At 39.7% G+C, this 21,436-nt stretch overlaps 1 protein-coding gene across 1 annotated transcript in view; it reads right to left on the bottom strand.

The window, feature by feature from the left end:
• Window positions 1-2,368: 2,368 nt before the first annotated feature.
• Window positions 2,369-21,436, bottom strand: part of LOC118808781 (bone morphogenetic protein 2-like) — a 72,735-nt gene continuing 53,667 nt past the window's right edge. Inside the window, exons 3-9 of the mRNA XM_036571658.1 lie at window positions 18,428-18,495; window positions 6,317-6,372; window positions 5,525-5,689; window positions 4,627-4,754; window positions 3,808-3,924; window positions 2,985-3,170; window positions 2,369-2,794 (exon numbers count right to left, since the gene is read on the bottom strand). Coding sequence (XP_036427551.1) covers window positions 2,369-2,794; window positions 2,985-3,170; window positions 3,808-3,924; window positions 4,627-4,754; window positions 5,525-5,689; window positions 6,317-6,372; window positions 18,428-18,495 — 1,146 coding nt within the window. The remainder of the gene's footprint in view (window positions 2,795-2,984; window positions 3,171-3,807; window positions 3,925-4,626; window positions 4,755-5,524; window positions 5,690-6,316; window positions 6,373-18,427; window positions 18,496-21,436) is intronic.

The raw sequence follows: 21,436 nt of genomic DNA, 5'->3' as shown, positions 1-21,436 counted from the left end.
ACATGCCGGTGCAAGTCAAGACAAAAACCTTCTTCGATCCAGAGACAGGAAGTTACGTCCAGCTGCCAGTTCAGTCTCCAGAAGGCTCGGTACCGAAGGCACAGTCCATGGAAGTTGTGAATGCACCATCGCTTGTGTTATATCATGGCTTTGTTCCAGTGTCTGTCTCATCCTTACCAGCACAGAAATCCACAGTCAAATTAGGCTCCATTGTTACCCCTGACAACTCGGAGGCTTTTGAATCCAGTGAAACTGAAAGGCATGAGGACATTTATCAGAGATACAAAGCAGCTGGGCGGCCCTACCTTGAGCCTGCACATGTATCACAAAAGCACTTAGCAGAGGATGGAATTGATGGTGTTAGTTGAAAACAGATGAAGAAAAAGACATTATAGACCAATGAATGGTCTTGAAGTTGGTGTGTCTGAATTCAGGCATTTAGACTTTCTTTTCTGATGAACATAGTTTTTAAAAAGTGTTTTCACAAGCAGTGGCATGCTGGTATGAGATGGAGTAAATGTTTATACTTCATGTGTAAGTATCTAATGAACAGTAAAGAATTTGTAAATGTTTCATTCTCATCAAATTAAGGTAACACTAGTTTCCTCACTGCCTGAGGCACTGACTGTTTTGTAATGATATCGTGAGGTTTAGACTGGGCTACTGTGCAATCGTAAGAATGTTTGACAATAGTGCTTTGCCAGGTCATTTTGATACAGGTTGTATTTTAAGTACTTTTGCAGATAAAAGGATGCACTGAAGAAAGACATGAAAAATAGTTGCTTTGTATGTCTTAAACGGCATATTACAATGGCCATAAATGCTGTTTTTTGGGGTGTATTTTGGAATGAATGATAGAGTAAAGGAGTTGTTGGCTTCATACAATGTAAACCATTCCAATAAAAACCTCTCAATGAATACAGACTGTGTTAAGTGGTGCCATAACCATGCTGATCCCACTTAGATGTACAATGCACTGTGTATATTTTTTCCTCAAGCTGTTTTGTTTAGTATATAATTATTTGATAATTACTGAGGAACTTTGAACATTGACTAACTGCACTCTGCCTATAAGTACATATCGCTGTTGTCGTAAGAAAACCTCGCATCTCCATTTTTGACGTTTTTCAGTTTTTGACATAATTTGAAAACATCTGTTACTCTTTACATTCTGTGTAAATTTCATGATGAATCGACCAAAAGAAATGACCCAAAATGACTTTGATAAAACTCTGGTTCCATTGACTTACATAAAAAGTAAAGTAGGTTTTTTTCTTTTCCTGTAAAGTTATCATTTTGGAGATACGAGGTTTTCGATATGCACAATATGCACCCTGGGAAGTACTAGTGAACTCTTCTCTTATGCAGTGGTGAACCATGAGTATTAGAGATAGGCCTTCAGTTCTGACTATAAATATCAAAAACCCACTTCTCTAATAATGCTAATTTGTGCTAGCACCCCATAGGATTTCTAATAGTATGTTAGCGCTAAGCAAACACTGGTGCATACATATTTTATCCACTCTGAATTAAACATGGATGTTTGAAGTTTGTTAAAAAACATTCCATATGTTTTATTTATAGCTTGTTGTAGACAATTAACATACATTTGACCTTGTATGCAACACTTTTACACTGATTCTTTCAGAAAACTACTGAAACCTGGTTGGGCTCTGACTCATATTCACAGTAAGAAAAGTATCTAGAGGTTCCAAAGCCTAGAGTGATGTTTTTCTCATGAAATGGGACCTCATTGTAAATTAAAACCTGACTGGTTGGTTCCTCTATTCGCCAACCATTCTTAAGAAGGAAGTTCTTCTTAAAACCCACTTACATGGTTTTCACTAAGATTCTGACATTCACCAATATTTTCTTATCTGGGATTTGTTCTTAGGTAAAAACAGAATCTACACACACTCAGAAGCACAAAGGTGAGAACAGTTCTGTGGTTTAAGAACAGAACGATATTGGTGAATGAGGCCCAGTGTTGGTAGTTAATCTAACCTGTAAGGCCTTCTTACCGATGAGAGAGCTCACTTGGCTGTATCTACCTAGATGCCAGAGAGAAAACAATCCTAATTGAACAGTTTTCTATCTGGCATTTCAAGATCGTAACCCTGACCAAAGCTTAATAATGAAATAATAGTATTTCTACCATAGTTTGAGAGTTTGTATAAACAACTGATGATTTTATTAAATAAAAAATAAACCAAAAATTCCCAAAAATCATTATGCCACTTAGTCTTGCCAGTGACCACACTTGTAATGTTTTTTGTTGCAATAAATGTCTTTATTCAAAAATTAATCAATGTCAGCAGACAGTTTGGATACAGTATGGGCAAAAAAATGATATTTAACAGGTGACAGTTTAGTGGCAACCACAGCTACCTGCCACCATGTCATCGTACTGTTTGAGCACAACATTTTCCTCATCGTCAAAGTACAACAGGCTTATTGGGTGAAGTATGTCAGGCACACAGCATGGTTGTTCAACCTTATTTGACAGTTTTAATGCATCCACTATGGACTGGACGATGGCGTGGTTAGTTGCTGGCAAACTTCCACCCAGAGGAAACGGACAGGATCCCACACAGTGGTAGGCGTTGTAGCCTTTAGGTGATATTATCCAGCCAGACCAGCCGATCTTCGCAAAGTCCACGTAGAGAGGCGCTCTCTGACATGTTACAAACTGCTCGTGGTCAGGCGTCGATCGGGCTGTGCTCCTACGTATACGCCCTGCAGTCTGCCGAGAGAGTTTGGGCTCGAAGACCAAATCCAAGGGTGACCCACTTTTCTGACCTGAGTGTTAATAGACATATAAAGTTCTATAAGGTCCATGCAATTAAAATACTGAACAAGCTTTGGCTGCGGACAGCACTACATAAAAGCGACAGCATAACCTGTATACTAGCTTATAAAGGCTGTGTTGATTTTAGTAAAGGCAGCATAATCTATCACCAACTTCCACCTGTGTTACCACAAACAGGTATAAGACCTTCACCTGAGCCTCTGCGACCATCATCTGAGTAGATAACCAGATAGGCATCGTTTTCTTCTGACTTTGTTGCTCCTCCTGTTGGCATAGTCGTCTCAAACCACTGTCCCGACGGCAAAGTCGAAACAACCAGAATGCCGTTATTTGTGCTGCTGTTGAGAATCCATTTGGTTGCCTGTTATAAATTTAGCACAATAGCAAATAAAAAATCATTATTTTTGTCAGTTCACTTTGTTTTGTGTTGCTGTTTTATATGATTCATATATATGTACATAAATGATGAACATCCCCTCATCATTGCAGTCCCAGTGTGTTAATTCTTGTCAGGGTCTGCAGGGCTTAGGATGCCCAACTTCTGTTTGTTTACTCTCACTAGATCCTCAATTAGGGCTGCAGTTATCCAGTATTTTCATTTTCAAACACTCGGTAAAGCTTGAATGATGAAAATCTTGAAAACCCACCAAAAAGGGTTCTGATATTGTTACGCTGTCAAGCTTGTAACAATGGACAAACTCTTATTGGTTGCAAATAGAATTATTTTCAAAATATAGAACCATATACAACACATTCTCCATCAGTGAATCAGTGAATGGTTGGAAGAACCATTTCACCATGCAAAGAACCATTTAAGCATACAACTGGTTCTTTGAGTGTTCATGGTTTTTATATAGAACCACTGTCTTTACTAAAGAACCCTTGAAGAACCATCTTTTTATAGAGTGATTGCTATAGGATTCATAAATTTGAAGGTTAGTACAAATGTAAGGGTTTGGTTGGGAAAAAATAAGCTATGATGTCTCTCAGCAGCTTACTGTGTTTGTGATGTTAAACACCTCCCATCCTGTAGTGTTCATAGGCAACAACCTTGATGTTATCAGGTTTCCTCGCCACGGTTTCACTCTGCCATCCAGCACCTCGTACAAATCAACCTGCAGTTCCGGAAACATTAGTGCCAAATAATCAGAAAAGCTGTTGAACTGTACTGTCTGTAAATAGGCAAGTCGTTCTTAAGGCAACCGGACTTCACCGCTGCCCTCAATTTAAGTTGACCCCTTTTTAACACTAGTCATAGAATGTCACTTCCACAGGCTGTGGAGGAGATCTCATGTTCTTCAAAAATGTTGATGGAAAATAATATCTTGATGAAAATGTGTCGAGTAACAAAACCAGAAGCGAACTTGATGTTCATCTCTAAAGAAGTGCTGTTATTGTGTTTAAATGCAGTGTGTTTATTGTGTCAGCTGTACAGGATTAATTAATATGAACAAAGCTGCAGTTGTCTCTTTTATCTGAGCTTTGTGGAGAGGTGTGAATTGTTTTTCACAGCAGGGGGTTCTCCCCCCCTCCCTTTTCACCCTTATTGCTTGACAGCAGCTCAACATAGGTGAAATAGGGGGCCTGCAGAAGGAGGCTAACTGGAATAAGCGGTGCGGAAAATTGCCGTAATTTTGACTTACAGTGTAATAAAATGGCGTTGTTCCAAATTAAGAAAGTAAATTTAGAGCTCATTTACAATCAAACTGTTTGCTGACTGCAAGCAAAACACAGATGTACACAATCTGAACACTGTTCAGTTAGGAATAATAAAGGCATGGCAGTTTTTTTTTTTTTTGCAACGTATTAAAGCTTACTTTATAAAAATGATGCCCCATCCAAAACGGTTGCGCATGCCGAAACCATCGCAGCTCCGCTTTGATGACCTTTTCACCCCGGCTAAAGGATGTTAGGTTGAAGAAGTGAAATGCCCCGTTAGAACGCGCTGCAGAAAGAAAGAACCATGAGAACCATTTTAATCAGTCTGTTCATCATGAAATGTTTACACAATTCAAATTTATTTAACCCTTTGGTAGCCATAAGAAGGCTAAAGTAGAGAGCTAACAGCAGGTTTTACAGTGATCTGGCTGTGTGTTTGTGCTGTATTTCTGTGTTGTGGGATGTTAGAGCTGGTTTCTCTCACTCTGGCTAGTGAGGGCAGGTTCCTCTGAGTGTTCTGGTTTGTGAACCATGTCGTTTTTTTAACCCCTTGTTTATAATATAAGGGTTAAAAGCAGAGGTGTAATATAACAGTAGCGAGTGGGTTTGGGTGATTTTGGAGCTGATCTCTGGCTGATAGATGGTCACAGGTGGATGAAATCACTCTGGAAGGTGAAGCAGAGTCTGCTGAGTGGTCTGATGTGTGAATCATGTCGCTGTTTTAACCCTTTGTTGAATTATGAAGGCTAAAATCAGAGCAATAATATCAGGATTTTTGGTAATTTTCCGAGCCGAATTACTCACTGATGCTGACATCACAGCTTGATGACATCACACTAGCTAGTGTGGGCTGGGCCTGCTGAATGCTCAGATTTGTGGTTTATGTCTATAGTTTAAACCATTCTGAAGTTATGAAGGCCATAAATCAACTATGCATTTTACGAGCTTGGTTCCTAGGGTTATTTACATTTAAATATATATGATATGTACATACTAAGAGGAAATGCACAATAGTTGCTTATATGTTGGGCCAGCACTCCTGCTGCTTTTACGTACCTGCATAACTCCTTACCACGTTTCCATCCAGCTTGTTTTGCTTCTGTATGGTTCCACCTGAGTCCACCATGGCTGCGTACAGCTCCTTCATGAACTGAGGCACCTTACTGCACTGCAGCTCCTTCAGACGGAGAAGCTCATTCCAGCTGAGCTTCTTAGATGCTTCTGAAAACACAAACCAGACTCGAGTAGAACTAGAGAAAGGCACTAAATAAATAACCTCACAGAGCTGCAGGGGAACCTCTTAGTCCATCCAGCATATCAGCACAGGAGCTTTATGAATTATAATGTGCCAGAATGTACCAGCTGCACCAATTAAGATGAATTTGAATATGAAACCAAGTGAACAAGAAGCTGTGTAGGAAGTTTGTATAAGTAGTATATGCAGGTTGAATAAAGCTAAGTTACTTGTTACCACATGAAGCATTTTTTTAATAATAATATATAAACACAAATTGTACATTCAAATTAGCAGAGGTTGTTTGTAAAGAATGTGTTCACTTATGTTCACCTATCACTGTAAAAAGTGGCTCAGATCTACCTAAAAATGACTTCATGTGGTAACAAGTAAATTAACTAGCTTTATTCAACCTAAATAGATACTTTGAATGAATGATTCTTTGAATCAATGTAATTTTTTGAACTGAATAAAACTAGTTCAATTGCTTGTCACCACAGGAAGTCATGTGTAGGTAGATCTGATGAGCCACTTTTTACAGTGTAGAAAATCAACAAAATATGTAATTTGACCAGAAACTCATTACAAATATACTTAGTACAGCTTTGACTCACCTCTGTCGGGAAACATGTGTGCGTCCAGCTCTCCTGAAGCAGCATTGTGGAAAAATCTTAAGGCAAAAATGGTCAAAATAGAAATGGTCAGCAGTGTCATTGCTGGCCGTAGAGATGCTGAAGCTGGTGACCATGAGCTCAGAGCTTTCACTGATGCTGTGTGTGTTGGTGTGATGCTCGTCTGCTCTGGTGGGCAGCATTTAAAACACCTATAAATTTGTCTTATTTATTGCACACGGGTTTGTGTGCTCACTGTGCACTGACTGAGAAAGGCAGCTGCAGACTCTGAACTCTCACGTTCACATTTGATTTAGACTGATGTCCTAATTTAAAGTAGAATTGCACTTATTTATAAAAAGGCATATGATCAAAAAAATTCATTCAGTGGTTCAGAGTGGTTTGGTGTGAAACGCTCTGTTCTAGATAAACTTGCCAAGTCAGAATTGTTCACAGTGGTGGTGATAGGAACCAGACGTCCCCCTCTAAAAGCTCCCTCACAGAAAGTTACTACATGAAATGGTTATGAATTCACTGCCTGATGACTGAGACACTGTTTTATGATAGTTCTGAGAACTTAAACTCCATTCATGGTGGAGGGATACATGCAGGGCACTGTGAGGCAAAATAGTCCCCAAAGAAAACTTATTATTTCAGATTTTCCACTATTTTCCATCATCAACATTCCATATAAACTCAGAAGACTCGTGTAGGTTCACTGGTGGTTCTGGATAGTAAATAAAATGTCTATATCTGTGTTGTAGTCATGGCGACGCCTGGTTCCTATCACCACCACTGTAAAGACATCTGGACCATTTCACACCAAACCTCTCTGAATCTCTCTGTTTACACCTCACACACTGAATTCTGCAGAAATATAGAAAAATGATAAAATTACCATTTCATTAATTTAATAGTTATCCTGGAAACTACAAACGTTTTCAACATAACTCCTCTCTGATGTTCTTAAAAATTTTAAACCCATGGGTTATAATAATAATCGAGTAACAATAGAGTGACTGGACCATTAACAATTAAAATTAATCATATTATCCTTATTTATTTTCATTTCTGCCTACTTACGTATTTACAGGTTGGTTTTACCAGTACCTTATAGTGCCATACATCGCCATTATTCTAATTTTTCCTTTGCCTTAGACTGTGGATGAAAATAAATACGTACAGGTTATTTATCAGTGCTTGATAACAGAACTCATTCTGCTGTTTGTATACAGTGAGGGGGGGGGGCATGGGGGGGAATGTTAGCACTAAGAGCTGACGTCAATGGATCATGAACACGTGTGTGAGCTGTGGGGTCGAGTCGATGCTGTCGTTTGCTGTGTGTTATCTGTGTGCAGTCAGGTTCCCCCTCAGAGTCTTGGGTAAACTCAGTGACACAGCGCTGACGCAAAACAGCAGCAGGTTCACTCACAGAGCCTCTTAGCGGGATTTTCCCTGCAGTTTCACCTGCACAGCTTTTAGAGGGAGACTCAGTTCCAGCCAGAGCCACTGTTCCTATTAACCACCTCCACCGCTTAAATAACCAAACCAGCTTCTGGTTCCACTTCAGCTAACAGAAACACTTATCAGACCCATCAGTGAACTCAGCTACTTTAAGGTCACCTATTGCTGACACAGCTTGTATAGAATGGGACACTCTGGAGCAGCTGCACATGAGGCTAAGGTCACCATGTCCAGTGTCAAGCATAGTCTAGAGGGCTATAAACCCCCCAGCACTGGGCTGTGTAGCAGTGGAACTGTATTCTCTGGAGTGATGGAGCTCCATCCAATGAGTTGGAATGATCCAGAACTGACCATCCAACATCAGTACCTGACCTCACTAATGCTCAATCAAATCCTCACAGCAATGTTGAACATCTAGAGCCGTCCCAGAAGAGTAGAGGCTGTTACTGCAGCACAGACTCACTATTAACACCTTCATTTCAGAAGAAACTCTGGAGTCTTCAAGGTGTTTTTCCATCGGAGTGCCAGACAGAGAAGCGTGATTGTTCACTCCAGAGAACACGTCTCCACTGCTCTAGAGAGTCCAGTGGCGGTGCTTTACACCACTGCATTCGACGCTTTGCATTGCGCTTGGTGATGTAAGGCTTGGGATGCAGCTGCTCGGCCATGGAAACCCATTCCATGAAGCTCTCTACGCTGTTCTTGAGCTGATCTGAAGGCCATGAAGTTCGGAGGTCTGTAGCGATGGACTCCGCAGAAAGTTGGCGACCTCTGCACACTATGCGCCTCAGCATCCGCTGACTCCGCTCTGTCATTTTACATGGCCGACCACTTCGTGGCTGAGTTGCTGTCGTTCCCAATCGCTTCCACATAACACCACTGACAGTTGACTGTGGAATATTTAGTAGTGAGGAAATTTCACGACTGGACTTGTTGCACAGGTGGCATCCGATCACGGTACCACGCTGGAGTTCACTGAGCTCCTGAGAGCGACCCATTCTGGTTACTGGTTAGAGTCACTGGTTAGACCCATATATCTCCAAAATGGTAAATTTACAAGTGCTTAATGGTGCATTGGTTCTTCAGAATACAAGATTTAACTAGACCCTGGTGGCTCAGCAATTAAATAAGCAGCAGATCTTTTTATTTTACATTTCAGAACTCCCCAACTCCTGCTCTCTCCACTAGATGGCGTCATTGATCAAGAAAAGTCTGATGCAGCGAACACGGCTTGACACTTCAGGTAGCAGAGCTCACTGCTGCAGCCATCAGCTCTGCACTCTGATTCATCTGCTCCTCATTCATCATTCTACATCTCTGTATCATCTGCACTGCACTTCATCACTGTCTATTCTCTCTGCTCATGATCTCTTATACAACACTGTATTTACAGCAGGGCTGCATTTATTACTGTGGAAACAGTACTGTAACTGTAAACTACCTCATCTGTGGGTTTATTATAACAGTACAACACTAACTGTAACAGTAACTATATATATATGTATATATATATATATATATATATATATATATATATATATATATATATATATATAGGTGTATGTATGTATGTATGTGTATATATATATATATAACAGTAACTATATATATGTGTATATATACTATATATATATATATATATATATACACATACATACATACACACTATATATATATATATATATATATGTATATAATGTTTTAATCTATATTTCTATATGTATAGATTGTGTATTCTATAATAATGCATACAATCTATCTCTGCTCTAATGCTATTGTATGAAATTACATTAATTAAATGCTGATGTTTTTACTTTTGCTGATATGAACAACTGATTATAAAACGATCAAACAGGTTATTGATCATCTTCTGAGTTTTGCTACTGGCTAACTCATTTAGCCAGGCTACACTCTTAATGATGAATGGTTCTAGCTTTGATGTACAGTGCTAGAAAGAACCTTCAATAGGTTTTAGAACCTCTTATACCACAAGTCATCCATTCTAATCACAGTACTGTACTGTTGTATGTCAGAGCCAGAAGTGGTTCTTCTATGATGTCACTCCAGAGTTTTAAGATTTTAAGACTGTAGATGCAGAGCCAGTGAGCGGAACTCGTTCCAGAGCCCTTCCCTCTTTGTTTCGGCCTCCTCTGCTGTCGGAGCGCTGAACACATGGAAGGAATTAAAGAGCAGCGAGCGTTGGTGTTGTTCTATTAGATATGTGGAGGGAAAATACAATTACTGCTAAAGTGGAAACACACCACCAGGGGATTATGCGAGCCAGGGTGTTTTACGTTTTTGGACTCGGAGTGATTGAGTTTTCTCTGACCCTGGGGGCGCTGTGTTTAGCAGGGTGTCGGGGTTAAACACCAGGAGGAAAGCACTGTGAGCAGCTGTGCTGCCGTTGCTACCTGCCTGCGATACTTGGTTCCAATTTCTTTTTCATCTTTGATTACTTCACACAGTTCAGTGCAGCTTTCGCACCAGATGTTTTAGTAGCACCTAATGATCTGATAGCGTCTTGATTTAGTGCACTTTTCAGTATAGTAAAAATAAGGTGTGCTTGAAAAAAACGTGCCTTATGTTAATATGTTAATGTGGATATGTTGTCTTTCTGCTTTCAGCTTATTAGAGCATTCAATGTTATTATAGTACTATATTAGAGTCTTTAGATGTGGCTCAGTGGGGTTTCTTCCCAGCTGTTCTTTAAAGTGTTGCCAATCAATATGCTAGCCATGAGCTAACATTAGCTGGGAGCTAACCCCCCAGTCATACCACAACAACACAGTACGAAACAGTATGGTACATTATCTTACAATAAGAGACAATATGATACAGTATGATACATTATGATGAATTCTGATGCAATTTGATGCATTATGTAACAATAAGATGCAATGCAGTATCATAAACACACTTTAAAATGATGATAGAACCATGATTTGCATGATTAAAGGGTTCTTTGCATCGTGAAAGTGTTCTTCAGATTGATGGAGAATGTGTTGTATATGGTTCTACACAGAACCTTTTTGAAAAGGGTTCTATATTGCGCCATGAATGGTTCTTCTAGTGTTACAGTGTCAATATTGTAACAGTAGAAGAACCATTTTTGGTGCTATATAGAACCCTTTTTAATATACAACACATTCTCCATCAATCTGAAGAACACTTTTACTATGCGAAGAACGCTTTAATCATGCAATGGGTTCTTTGAGCATTAATGGCTTTATATGGAACCATTTTCTTTACTAAAGAACCCTTGAAGAACCATTAAGTGCATGTTATGATGAATTATGATGCAATATAATGCATCAGGATACATTATAATGAATGATGATACAATATGTTACAATAAGATACATCATGGTACAGTGTGATACTTCATGATGAATTATGACATTATATATTATATATTATACATTATGGAACAGTACAAAATGACAAATCATAATATAATGCAATACAAAATGATACATTATGATGTAATAACATACAATACAGTACGTTATTACATCACTATGATACAAAACAATATGAGACACTATAATACAATAAAATATGAGATACTATGATACAATACAGTATGAGACACTATGATACCATAAAATATGAGATACTCAGTCCCATCGTAGTCAGTAATATTTAGTTTCCAATTCTGGTTTTGGGGTTTAATTTCTTCTGTTGAGTTGGTTCAGCTCCTGTTCTGCTTCACTGTTGTTCACTCCTCTCAGTTTGGAGCTCCAGCACTTTATTTTAGACCAGCAAGATCCAAAAAGAGAAAGACAGAACCGTACCTGTACTGGTACCTGTAATGCTTTATGGAGTTTATACACTCACTCAAGCGTTTTTCTGAGGCTACTGCTCCTTTTATTTGAGTAAAAGGAATGTTTACCTGACTGTAAACACTTCAAAAGGATGGTTCTATACAGAACAATAAACACTCAGAGAACCCTTTGCATGATTAAAGGGTTCTTTGTATTGTGAAAGGGCTTTTCAGATTGTTGCACTGTAAATGATTCTACATAGAACCTTTTTAAAAGGGTTATATATAGCACCAAGCTTGTTACAAGCTTGACATCACAACAATACCAGGACCCTTTTTGGTGCTGTGTAGAACCTGTAGAATCTACAGCACATTTTCCATCAATCTGAATAACCCGTTCACCATGTAATGAACCCTTTAATTGTGTTAGATAAGAGAGCGAGGCTGGGGACAGTGTGGGTCAGACAGCCCTAGGCTCTGTACCCCATTAGAGCCCAGAACCCACACTCTAGAACACATTCCTCTGACCTACTAAAGCAGGCCATGGAATCAGTGCATTACAGTAAGATGATATTTTCCCCCTTAAGGGCTGAAAGCTGCAGAGTTCTTTCTGGGCAGGTCAGGCATCAAACAGCTCTCCTCACCCTGGGGCCAGGTTAGTGATTAGAGCCACACGTTTTGTTTTACTCTGTTTTGCAGCGCGGCTGCTTAGAAAGCACAACACACCTTCCAAAACCTCTCAACACTTTCTGTGCGCTGGAGCAGACGTGCAGTGCGTGAGTCCGTATCTCCTTCCTTCACTGGCACTCACTGCTGTAGACTGGTCCACTTTTCTCATGCAGGCTATTAAACACTGTAGGGCAGCGTGGGGAACAGCTAACATGGGGAACAATTTAACACAGACTTTTTATTCTGTTGTAGAAGGTCAGTCAGCGTGAGCTTCTGGCCACACCACCACATTTCCAAGCTGCGGTCTCCCACCAAAATTCAGAGCAATTGGTCAGCGTTTTAAAGAGATCTGAGCCAAAGAGTGTTTTCAGGGCATGTAAGTCATTTTTTTCAACACAAGTTTTTTCAGTCACTGAGCTGTTTGTGTAAATCACAAAATCCAACCTCATATTACTGTAATCACCATCTTGTTTCCTACAGTGCAGCACTGTTTAGAAGCAGCTGACAAGCTCACAGCTGGGCTTCAGTCCAGCCTCCGCACTGCAGGGTCAGTTCTTACACAGCGTTACAGCTCAGACTCCTTCAGTACACAAAGACTAATAAAGGACATTCAGTCTTTCAGTTCCAGTTTACACAGATTTTAAACTGAAACAGACAAACATCTGAAAACAGGATCTTCTGCTTTATTAGTGTCTTTCAGATGTCAGTGTTTTGGTTTTTTTAATAAGTTTATTAATGAATTTGACATTAATGTATATTAATTGGCAGCACATTAAAGAACAGCTGGTAAAGCTGTAGTTATTCAGAAACAATGTTCATATTTTACTTCATTTATTTGCTGGACTAAAATAAATCTGTCATTGTTTGACACAGACTGAGTCAGTGTTCATATATAATCTGATGTGCGTGTATCAGCTGATCTGTCTGTCTGTCTTATACATGATAATATATAATATATAATATATATATATTTTATAATATATTATAATATATAATATATAATATAGTTTGGTTGGAAAATATATTTCTTACAACACAGAATAAAACTGAATTAACAATGTTTGTTTGTAGCAGAGATGTTTATGTTGCGTATATAAAAACATGATTATTCCATCTTAAATATATTTACAATAATTTCACAGAAACCCAAATGTGTTATGCTGTGCCCCACCCCCACTATTATATCTGATTTGAGGTGGAAGCTCATTCCCTTCTAGGTGAAGTAGGAGAAATCACCTACATGTATGCTCTCATTCTCTGTTTCTGCCAGCAGTATGTTAAAATTTTGACTGAGTATCTTGACGTAATGACGCGTTTCCTTGAAATATTGACTATGTTGAAATAATGCAAATTTCTCTAAATTTGATGTCATATCTCAAAAAAATAACTTATTTTCTTGGAATATTTACTTACTCTGTTAAATTAATGACCTATTTTTTTCAAAAGTTTGGCTTAGTATCTCCAAATGTAAACAAAAGTTTACTTTAAATGTTTAAATGTTTTATTTAAATTTTGTCTTAGTGTCTTGACATAATGACTCATTTTCTTGAAATTTGCATCAAAATAATGATTTATTTAAGCAAGCCAGTGGAGAAGGTACAAAAATCAGGTTAAATAATATCCTTAGAGTTTAAGAATGAAGAATTTAGCTTGAGATTTGTGCAAAAGTTGCAGCACTTTTTGCATTTTATACTTTTTTTCATGTTAAACTCATCAAATGAATAGAAATTGTGCACTAACGTTTCAGGAAAAAGGTTTTGCGACATCACAGAAACACTGAATTCAAAATGGACTGTTTGTGCAGCTTAGTTTCCACATGTGGAGCGGGCAGTGACCATTTGTTGTGAAGATTTAATAATGTTTATACATCACATGGTCCAGCAACTCATTTATTTCATAAAAGTGAAAATGAATTTTTACCCAGTTTGGGCCCTTTAAGTTGCTTTCATTCACTGAGCTGTTTTAGACTCTGTGCTTGTAAACAAAAGTGTCATATTCAGTTATTAGAATGTGTTGTTTCATCTTCATTCACCATCTGTTAAAGCCCAGGTCTGGATGCACCTCCCGGCTCCATGCGCCCACCTTTCAGCACTTTATCTCAACTTCTTCCCGAGGGTCCTCCAGCGCTGCTGTCTCCTCTGACGGCAGAAAACGCTCCATAAATTAACCCCCCCAGACACCTCTGCCTTCCTCCAGCTGCCCTCAAACACACAAATACACACGCAAGTCACACGGTGCGCTGACTGATTGGCACACGGTAAACAAACAGTCCTGGGTGGGCTTCAAACCCACCAAACTTGGACTCGCGGTCAACATAGCTACTGTGGAACATGTGTGTCATCACCTTTAATAAACTTTCATAACCGTGAGGTGCTAATCCAGTAGGAACAGATAGCCGGACCTTCTCTTATTAAAAGTTATGAACAGTATTTCAATATGAAGCGAAATACGAAATATAAGCATGAAATACAAAATGACGCAGAATTAATACTGTAATGAAACTAATACTGTTTTCCAGGTAAAACTATGGAGAAAGTTTCTCTCTTTTGAGGAACTTTGGAGTGCATTTATCTTTTGCAGGAAAGATTATGGATAATGTTTCTGGTTTTGGGCCAAAATAATGGAGAAAATTTCCTTTTTGAACCAAATTAATGGAGAACATTTCACTTTTTGGACCAAATTAATGGAGAACATTTCTCGTTTTGGACCAAAATAATGGAGAACATTTCTCTTTTTGGACCAAAATAATAGAGAACATTTCTCTTTTTGGACCAAAATAATAGAGAACATTTCTCTTTTTGGGCCTAAACAGTTTTAGAAAAAAAATTAAAATAAATAAAGAACAATTCTCTTTTAGGGCCAACCTAATGGAGTGCATTTATCTTTTGCAGGAAAGACGATAGATAATGTTTCTGTTTTTGGGCCAAAATAATGGAGAACATTTCTTTTTTGTACAAAATAATTAAGAATGGTTCTCTTTTTGGGCCAAAACAATGGAGAATATGTATCTTTTAGGTCAAATCCAGTGGAGAACATTTCTGTCTTTGGGCCAAATTGATGGAGAACATTTATTTTTTGTAGCAAACTAATGGAAAACGTTTATCTTTTTGGGGAAAATCATTGGAGAACATGTATTGTTTAGAACAAAAATAAAAGAGAACATTTCTCTTTTAGAACAACATAATGGAGAACATTTCTCTTTCACAAAATATTATTGAAGAACATTTCTGTCTTTGGGCCAAAATGATGGCAAACATTTTTTTTTTGTACAAAATAATGGGGAACATTTCTCTTTGGGCCAAAACCATGGAATTTATTTCTTTTCTGGGGCAAATGAATGTCATTTTGTCATTTCTGTGTTTATATCATGGTTATATAAGATAGAATGAGTGCTGTTAATACACTTATAAGAATTACTTTACACAAAAAGCTTTTAGGAGCCAGTTAACATTATGCAGCCTTTATTAAATGGAGTTATGCAATGACATTTGGAAGGAAGACCACGCCTGCACTCCTCCCCTCCTCCAATAACACAGTGTACGGACTATAACCACACTTTTCACTACATGCTGTCCTTTCATATACTCACACACATTACTTCCCCCACTCCCTGTTTTCTGTTTATTTTTAGTCTTTTAGGAGGTTTTGGCCATAAAGCTAAAGCCGGACGCCACCCAGAGCTCCAAGCCAAAACCCCTCCACATCTCCTCCTATCCACAGAGAACACAGTGTTGTTTCAGTAAATTTATTTTATTTCAAATGTGGTCTGTACTCATTGTTTGTTGGCTGCATTCTGAGCTCAGTTCCTTTAACAGAATGCATGAGTTGCTCTTTAACTCCTCTGCTGTTCTCCATACATCCTACAGTCATGATATAGGGCTCTTCAGGCTATACTGACTTTTCCATATTTCCCTTTTTAGAAAAACCCTGCTGAGTTCTATGAGGCCTATCCTCATGTGCCTCTATGAGAATCCTGCAGCTAACGGGATATTTTTTGTGTATCACGGCAGATGGCATGTCTGTGTCTTCACTACATACCCAAAAGTATGCAGACACCCAAACATCACATCCAAATGTGCTTATTGAACAGCTCTTTCCAAAACGAAGGGGTTTAATAGGGAGTTTGTCTCCTTTTGCTGCAGTAACAGTCTCTACTCTTCTGGGAAGGTTTAGTTTAGTTGGAACATACTTTTCTTCCATTTAGCCACAAAAGCATTGGTGAGGTCACTGATGTTGGGTCATAAGGCCTGTTTCTCAGTCGACAGTCCAGTTCACCCCAAAGGTGTTGAGGTCAGGGATCTATGGAGGCCAGTCAAGTTCTTCTACGACTCACTTTATGAAGCTTTGTGCTTGGCAGCAAAGGTTTTTCCTCAAAGATGTCCACAAAGTTGTAAGAACACAATTAGAATGTCATTATATGCTGCAGCATGATCTTCACTGTAACTGAAGAGCCCAATCGATGAAAAACAGCCCCAGCCCATTATTCCTAACTTTACGGTTGGCATTCAGTATTCAGGCAGTTAGCAGGAACCACTCTAGCCAACGCTCTGCATTGCACATGGGCTTGTGAGCAAATACTTGACTTGATGTTCAGTCACTAATTGGCAGAAGTTCACATACTTTTGGTCAAATAATGTATATGTAATTTAGATTTTCTTATTTTTGTGTTTACACAAACATTTTGGGTTTTTATTATGTTTTGGGTCTTGAGCATTAGTGAGATCACTGATATTAGGAGATAAGGCCCGGTTTGCAGGTGGTATTCCAGTTCACCTCATTACATCATATAACATGACACTGTTATACACTCTCAGAAATAAAGGTTCTAAACTGTAAATCTCACTGGGGTGGGACTCTCAGGGGTCCATCTCAGTACCTTTAGTCAGGGAACATAACTGAACCATAATCCACTGAAATGATATGTTCTAAGCTGTACTGACTCCACACACCCCGTCTCGTCTCCAGGCTTTTATTTTACTGTTCTGATTACTGTACTGTTCATTCGGTTATGAAAAGGTACAAATACGAACTTTTCACCTGGAAAAACTTATTTAACATCCTAGCAATCACCTGGAATACCTTAGCAACTGCATAGCAACAAACTAGCAATCACCTGGGATACCACAGCAAACACTTACCTGCACACCCGAACCTTTAGTCAACTGCATACGGAAAACTATCTGCCAGCAGCATAGACATACCACAGCAACACCCTAGCAACACGCTGGAATGTACTGTAGCAACTGCAAGTAAAGCACTGAGTCTCTTGACTGAATTAGCAGGTAACACTATTGTTATACGACAGTATATTCTTCTTTTTACAGCTTTTTTGATTGGACATTTTGATTGTTGTCATACAATGACATTTTTTTCCCCACAGGAAAGAATGGCTTTATCATTGCTGTGATGTCATAGTAATGCTATGATATCATAGCAATGACCAGCACCCACCTAGAAACCCTCTAGGCACCACCTGGAATACCATAGCAACTGCATAGCAATACTCTAACAATCACCTGGGATACCACAGCAACACCCTAGCAACCACCTGGAATACCTTAGCAACTGCATAGCAACACCCTAGCAATCACCTGGGATACCACAGCAACACCCTAGCAACCACCTGGAATACCTTAGCAACTGCATAGCAACACCCTAACTACCACCTGGGATACCACAGCAACACCCTAACTACCACCTGGGATACCACAGCAACATCCTAGCAATCACCTGGGATACCTTAGCAACTGCATAGCAACACCATAGTAATCACCTGGGATACCACAGGAACATCCTAGCAACCACCTGGAATACCATAGCAACTGAATAGCTACACCCTAGCAATCACCTGGGATACCACAGCAACACCCTAGCAACCACCTGGAATACCATAGCAACTGAATAGCTACACCCTAGCAATTACCTGGGATGCCACAGCAACACCCTAGTAACCACCTGGGATACAACAGCAACACCCTAGCAATCACCTGGGATACCAAAGCAACACCTTAGCAACCACCTGGGATACCATAGCAACTGCACAGCAACATATTAGCAAGCTTAAACTGTGTGATCACTGCACGTTCCTTCAGAAAATGCACTTTTCTAGTTGAATGTGCTCTTTACTGGGTTCACTGTCTGAAAGTTGGGGAGACTGTTTTAAACACTGAGACTCGTTTTGTCCTGCATAATTTTGCCAACGACTGTCTCGTACGAACCTGTCTGTATGCGTGTGGTCTGGACTCCAGACTTCACTGGACTCCATTCCGCTCAGGAGTGGCTGTTTCTACACAGACACAGAAAAGACTTGGAAGGTCTAAGTGCTTAAACAAGCATGCTGCCTTGCAGAGGCAGTCGCCATACTCTTCTGTGTTTAACTAAAACAACACTAGGGATATGGTTAGTGTAGGTGCTAAATGAAACGAGACGCTGCTCCAGGTTTCTGTGGATTTTCTAGAATCAGCTGGAAGACGTTGTGTAAAACAGCTCTGCTGAACTGCAAGTAGAACACAGCAAAAGGCACAGTGGTTATGCAGGTACGGTACATATAGAACTTGTTGTTAACAAATCTGAGCATTACAATAGACTAGGTGACATAAAAGGTACATGTGCATAACTTAATCTGAAAATTTTCACAGTATTTCTGTTAGTGGAAACTTCACAGAGCCTTCCCACACAACAATCTGTTACCAGCACGATCCAGCACCTCCACATCCACCTGAAAATATCGTTTTGTAAGATATGTCTTATATATATCTGTACAAAAAGAAAGTATGTGGCTTGGCCCTAAGTGGGAAATGGGAAGGGGAATTTCAAAATTTCTGCATAATTAAAAGGTTAATATGTAAACTGATTCATTCAGAGTGGTTTGGTGTGAAACGCTCTGTTCTAGAGAAACTTACCAAGTCAGAACTGTTCACAGTGGTGGTGATAGGAACCAGACGTCCACCTCTAAAAGCTCCCTCACAGAAAGTTACTACAGTAAATGGTTATGAATTCACTGCCTGATGACTGAGACACTGTTTTATGACAGTTTAGAGAACTTAAACTCCATTCATGGTGGAGGGATACATGCAGGGCGCTGTGAGGCAAAATAGTCCCCAAAGAAAACTTAATATTTCAGATTTTCCACTATTTTCCCATCATCAACATTCCATATAAACTCAGAAGACTCGTGTAGGTTCACTGGTGGTTCTGGATAGTAAATAAAATGTCTATATCTGTGTTGTAGTCATGGCGACCCCTGGTTCCTATCACCACCACTGTAAAGACATCTGAACCATTTCACACCAAACCACTCTGAGTCTCTCTGATTACAGCTCACACACTGAGTTATGGAGTGGATTAATTAATCAGTGGAATTCCTCTTTATTGTATTTACTAGAAATACTCTTAATTTACCAGCCCATCACAAAAGATGGACCTATAAATCTTAAAGCCCATATCTATTTGTTAGTATAGGCCCTGATTGTGTTTAGTATCTTCACTCATCATCAGCCAACAAACATCAATATTTAGGCCCTCAGTCGTTTTATTGCTATTCCAGATTTGAGTCTATTTGGACTGATTTAAAGTAAAGAAAGTAAAAAACAAACTCAATAAGGAGACACAGACAGATAGAGAGAGACTCAGCTTCTTTTCTCATTCCCTGGCCCTGTAAGTCACCTCACCTTTTTACCACTTTAGAGACTAGACGCTACTTCATCTGGCTCATAATCCCGACTCAGATGATATTTCTGATTGCCAAAATTCTCGCCAGCTGCTTTTTTTAATCTTCAGAGTCACCATTCGGAGTTATTACATGTTCCTGTTTCTAATCGAGTGCCTAATTTCTGTGGCAGGTGGGTGGCAGTGGTTGCCACTGCTTGTTAAGGTGGCACTTGGGCAGCGTCAGGTCAAACAGAATGTCCGCATTAATGTAGGTCCAGGCGGGCTGGGGCTACCACATAAGTGGACGGGGGTGTGGTGGGCGCTGTCTGTCATCCAGTACAGCTGTGCCAACATCCACAGCGCAGCAGACATACTGACACAGATTAAAGTGGACTACGCAAACACGGTCAGCAGCACATTATTCATCCTGCGTCCACTAGTTTCTCCTCTCAGACACACGGTGTAAATGTTGGCCTGTGGTGAAGGACTGCACCATTCTTCTATCTGACATCTTTAAATGACTCCTTAAAATGAACAGAGCGAGATGGATGGTCCATCAGAGCCTGAGGAGGCTGTGTTTTCACTCTCAGAGCGGATTCAATACACGCCCCCTCACTTGGAAGCCATAACCCCAGAGAAAAGTTCTCTGATGCCAGTAAAAATATTACAAAATGTAAGATCATCATAGGCAGGTGCTACTTTCTTGCATCCTCATGACTTAAGCTCTTTCTGCAGTGCCCCCTAGTGGTCAGTCCAACAGCGGAATGGAAATCGACTCTAACGTTTTGAGTTTATATAACCATAATGCCACATTCTGTCTCCGCAACTCTGTTACCAGATGAACTAGGACTTTCTGTGTGTGAAATGTTGAGCTGCTGGTGAGCAATAAGGGGTGGAAGGGGAGGGATGAGGATCGCTTGGTGTGAAAAACAGTTCACACCTTTCTACAAAGACGGCCGAGTTGAGATAAAATGGACATCTACAGCTTTTTTCACATCAAACAATCTTGCACAACTGACACAACAACAAACAGCATTTAAACACGATAAAACATAAATGTTGACCTGCAGTCGTGGGCTGGAGGTTAGGGAACCAGCCTTGCGATCGGAAGGTTGCCGGCTTGATCCCCTGAGCCAACAGTACATGATTGAGGTGCCCCATGAGCAAGGCACCTAACCCCCAACTGCTCCCTGGGCGCTGCAGATAAGGCTGCCCACCGCTCAGGGCAAGTGTGCTCACTGCCCCCTAGTGTGTGTGTTCACTAGTGTGTATGTGGTGTTTCACTGCACAGATATGGGACTAATAAGGTTCACTTAATCTTAATCCTGATGTAACGTTATCATTGATCGACTAGTACTGGACAGCCTTTGCTTGCTTGGATCAACTATTAACATCTCAACCCAAAACCTAAACCTAACCCTCCCTCTGGCCCTAATCCTAACTCTAACCTTAACCAAAACCTAATCCCAGCCCTCACCCTGGGCCTAATCCTAAAATTTACCTTAACCAAAACCTAATCCTAATCCTCACCCTGGCCCTAATCCCAACCCTAAACTTAATCAAAACCTAATCCTAAT

The sequence above is a fragment of the Colossoma macropomum genome, unplaced genomic scaffold (genome assembly GCF_904425465.1).
Source record: "Colossoma macropomum unplaced genomic scaffold, Colossoma_macropomum, whole genome shotgun sequence".
Classification (NCBI taxonomy): domain Eukaryota; kingdom Metazoa; phylum Chordata; class Actinopteri; order Characiformes; family Serrasalmidae; genus Colossoma; species Colossoma macropomum.
The sequence above is the reverse complement of the archived record's forward strand: the minus strand, read 5'-3'. Positions and strand labels throughout refer to the sequence as shown.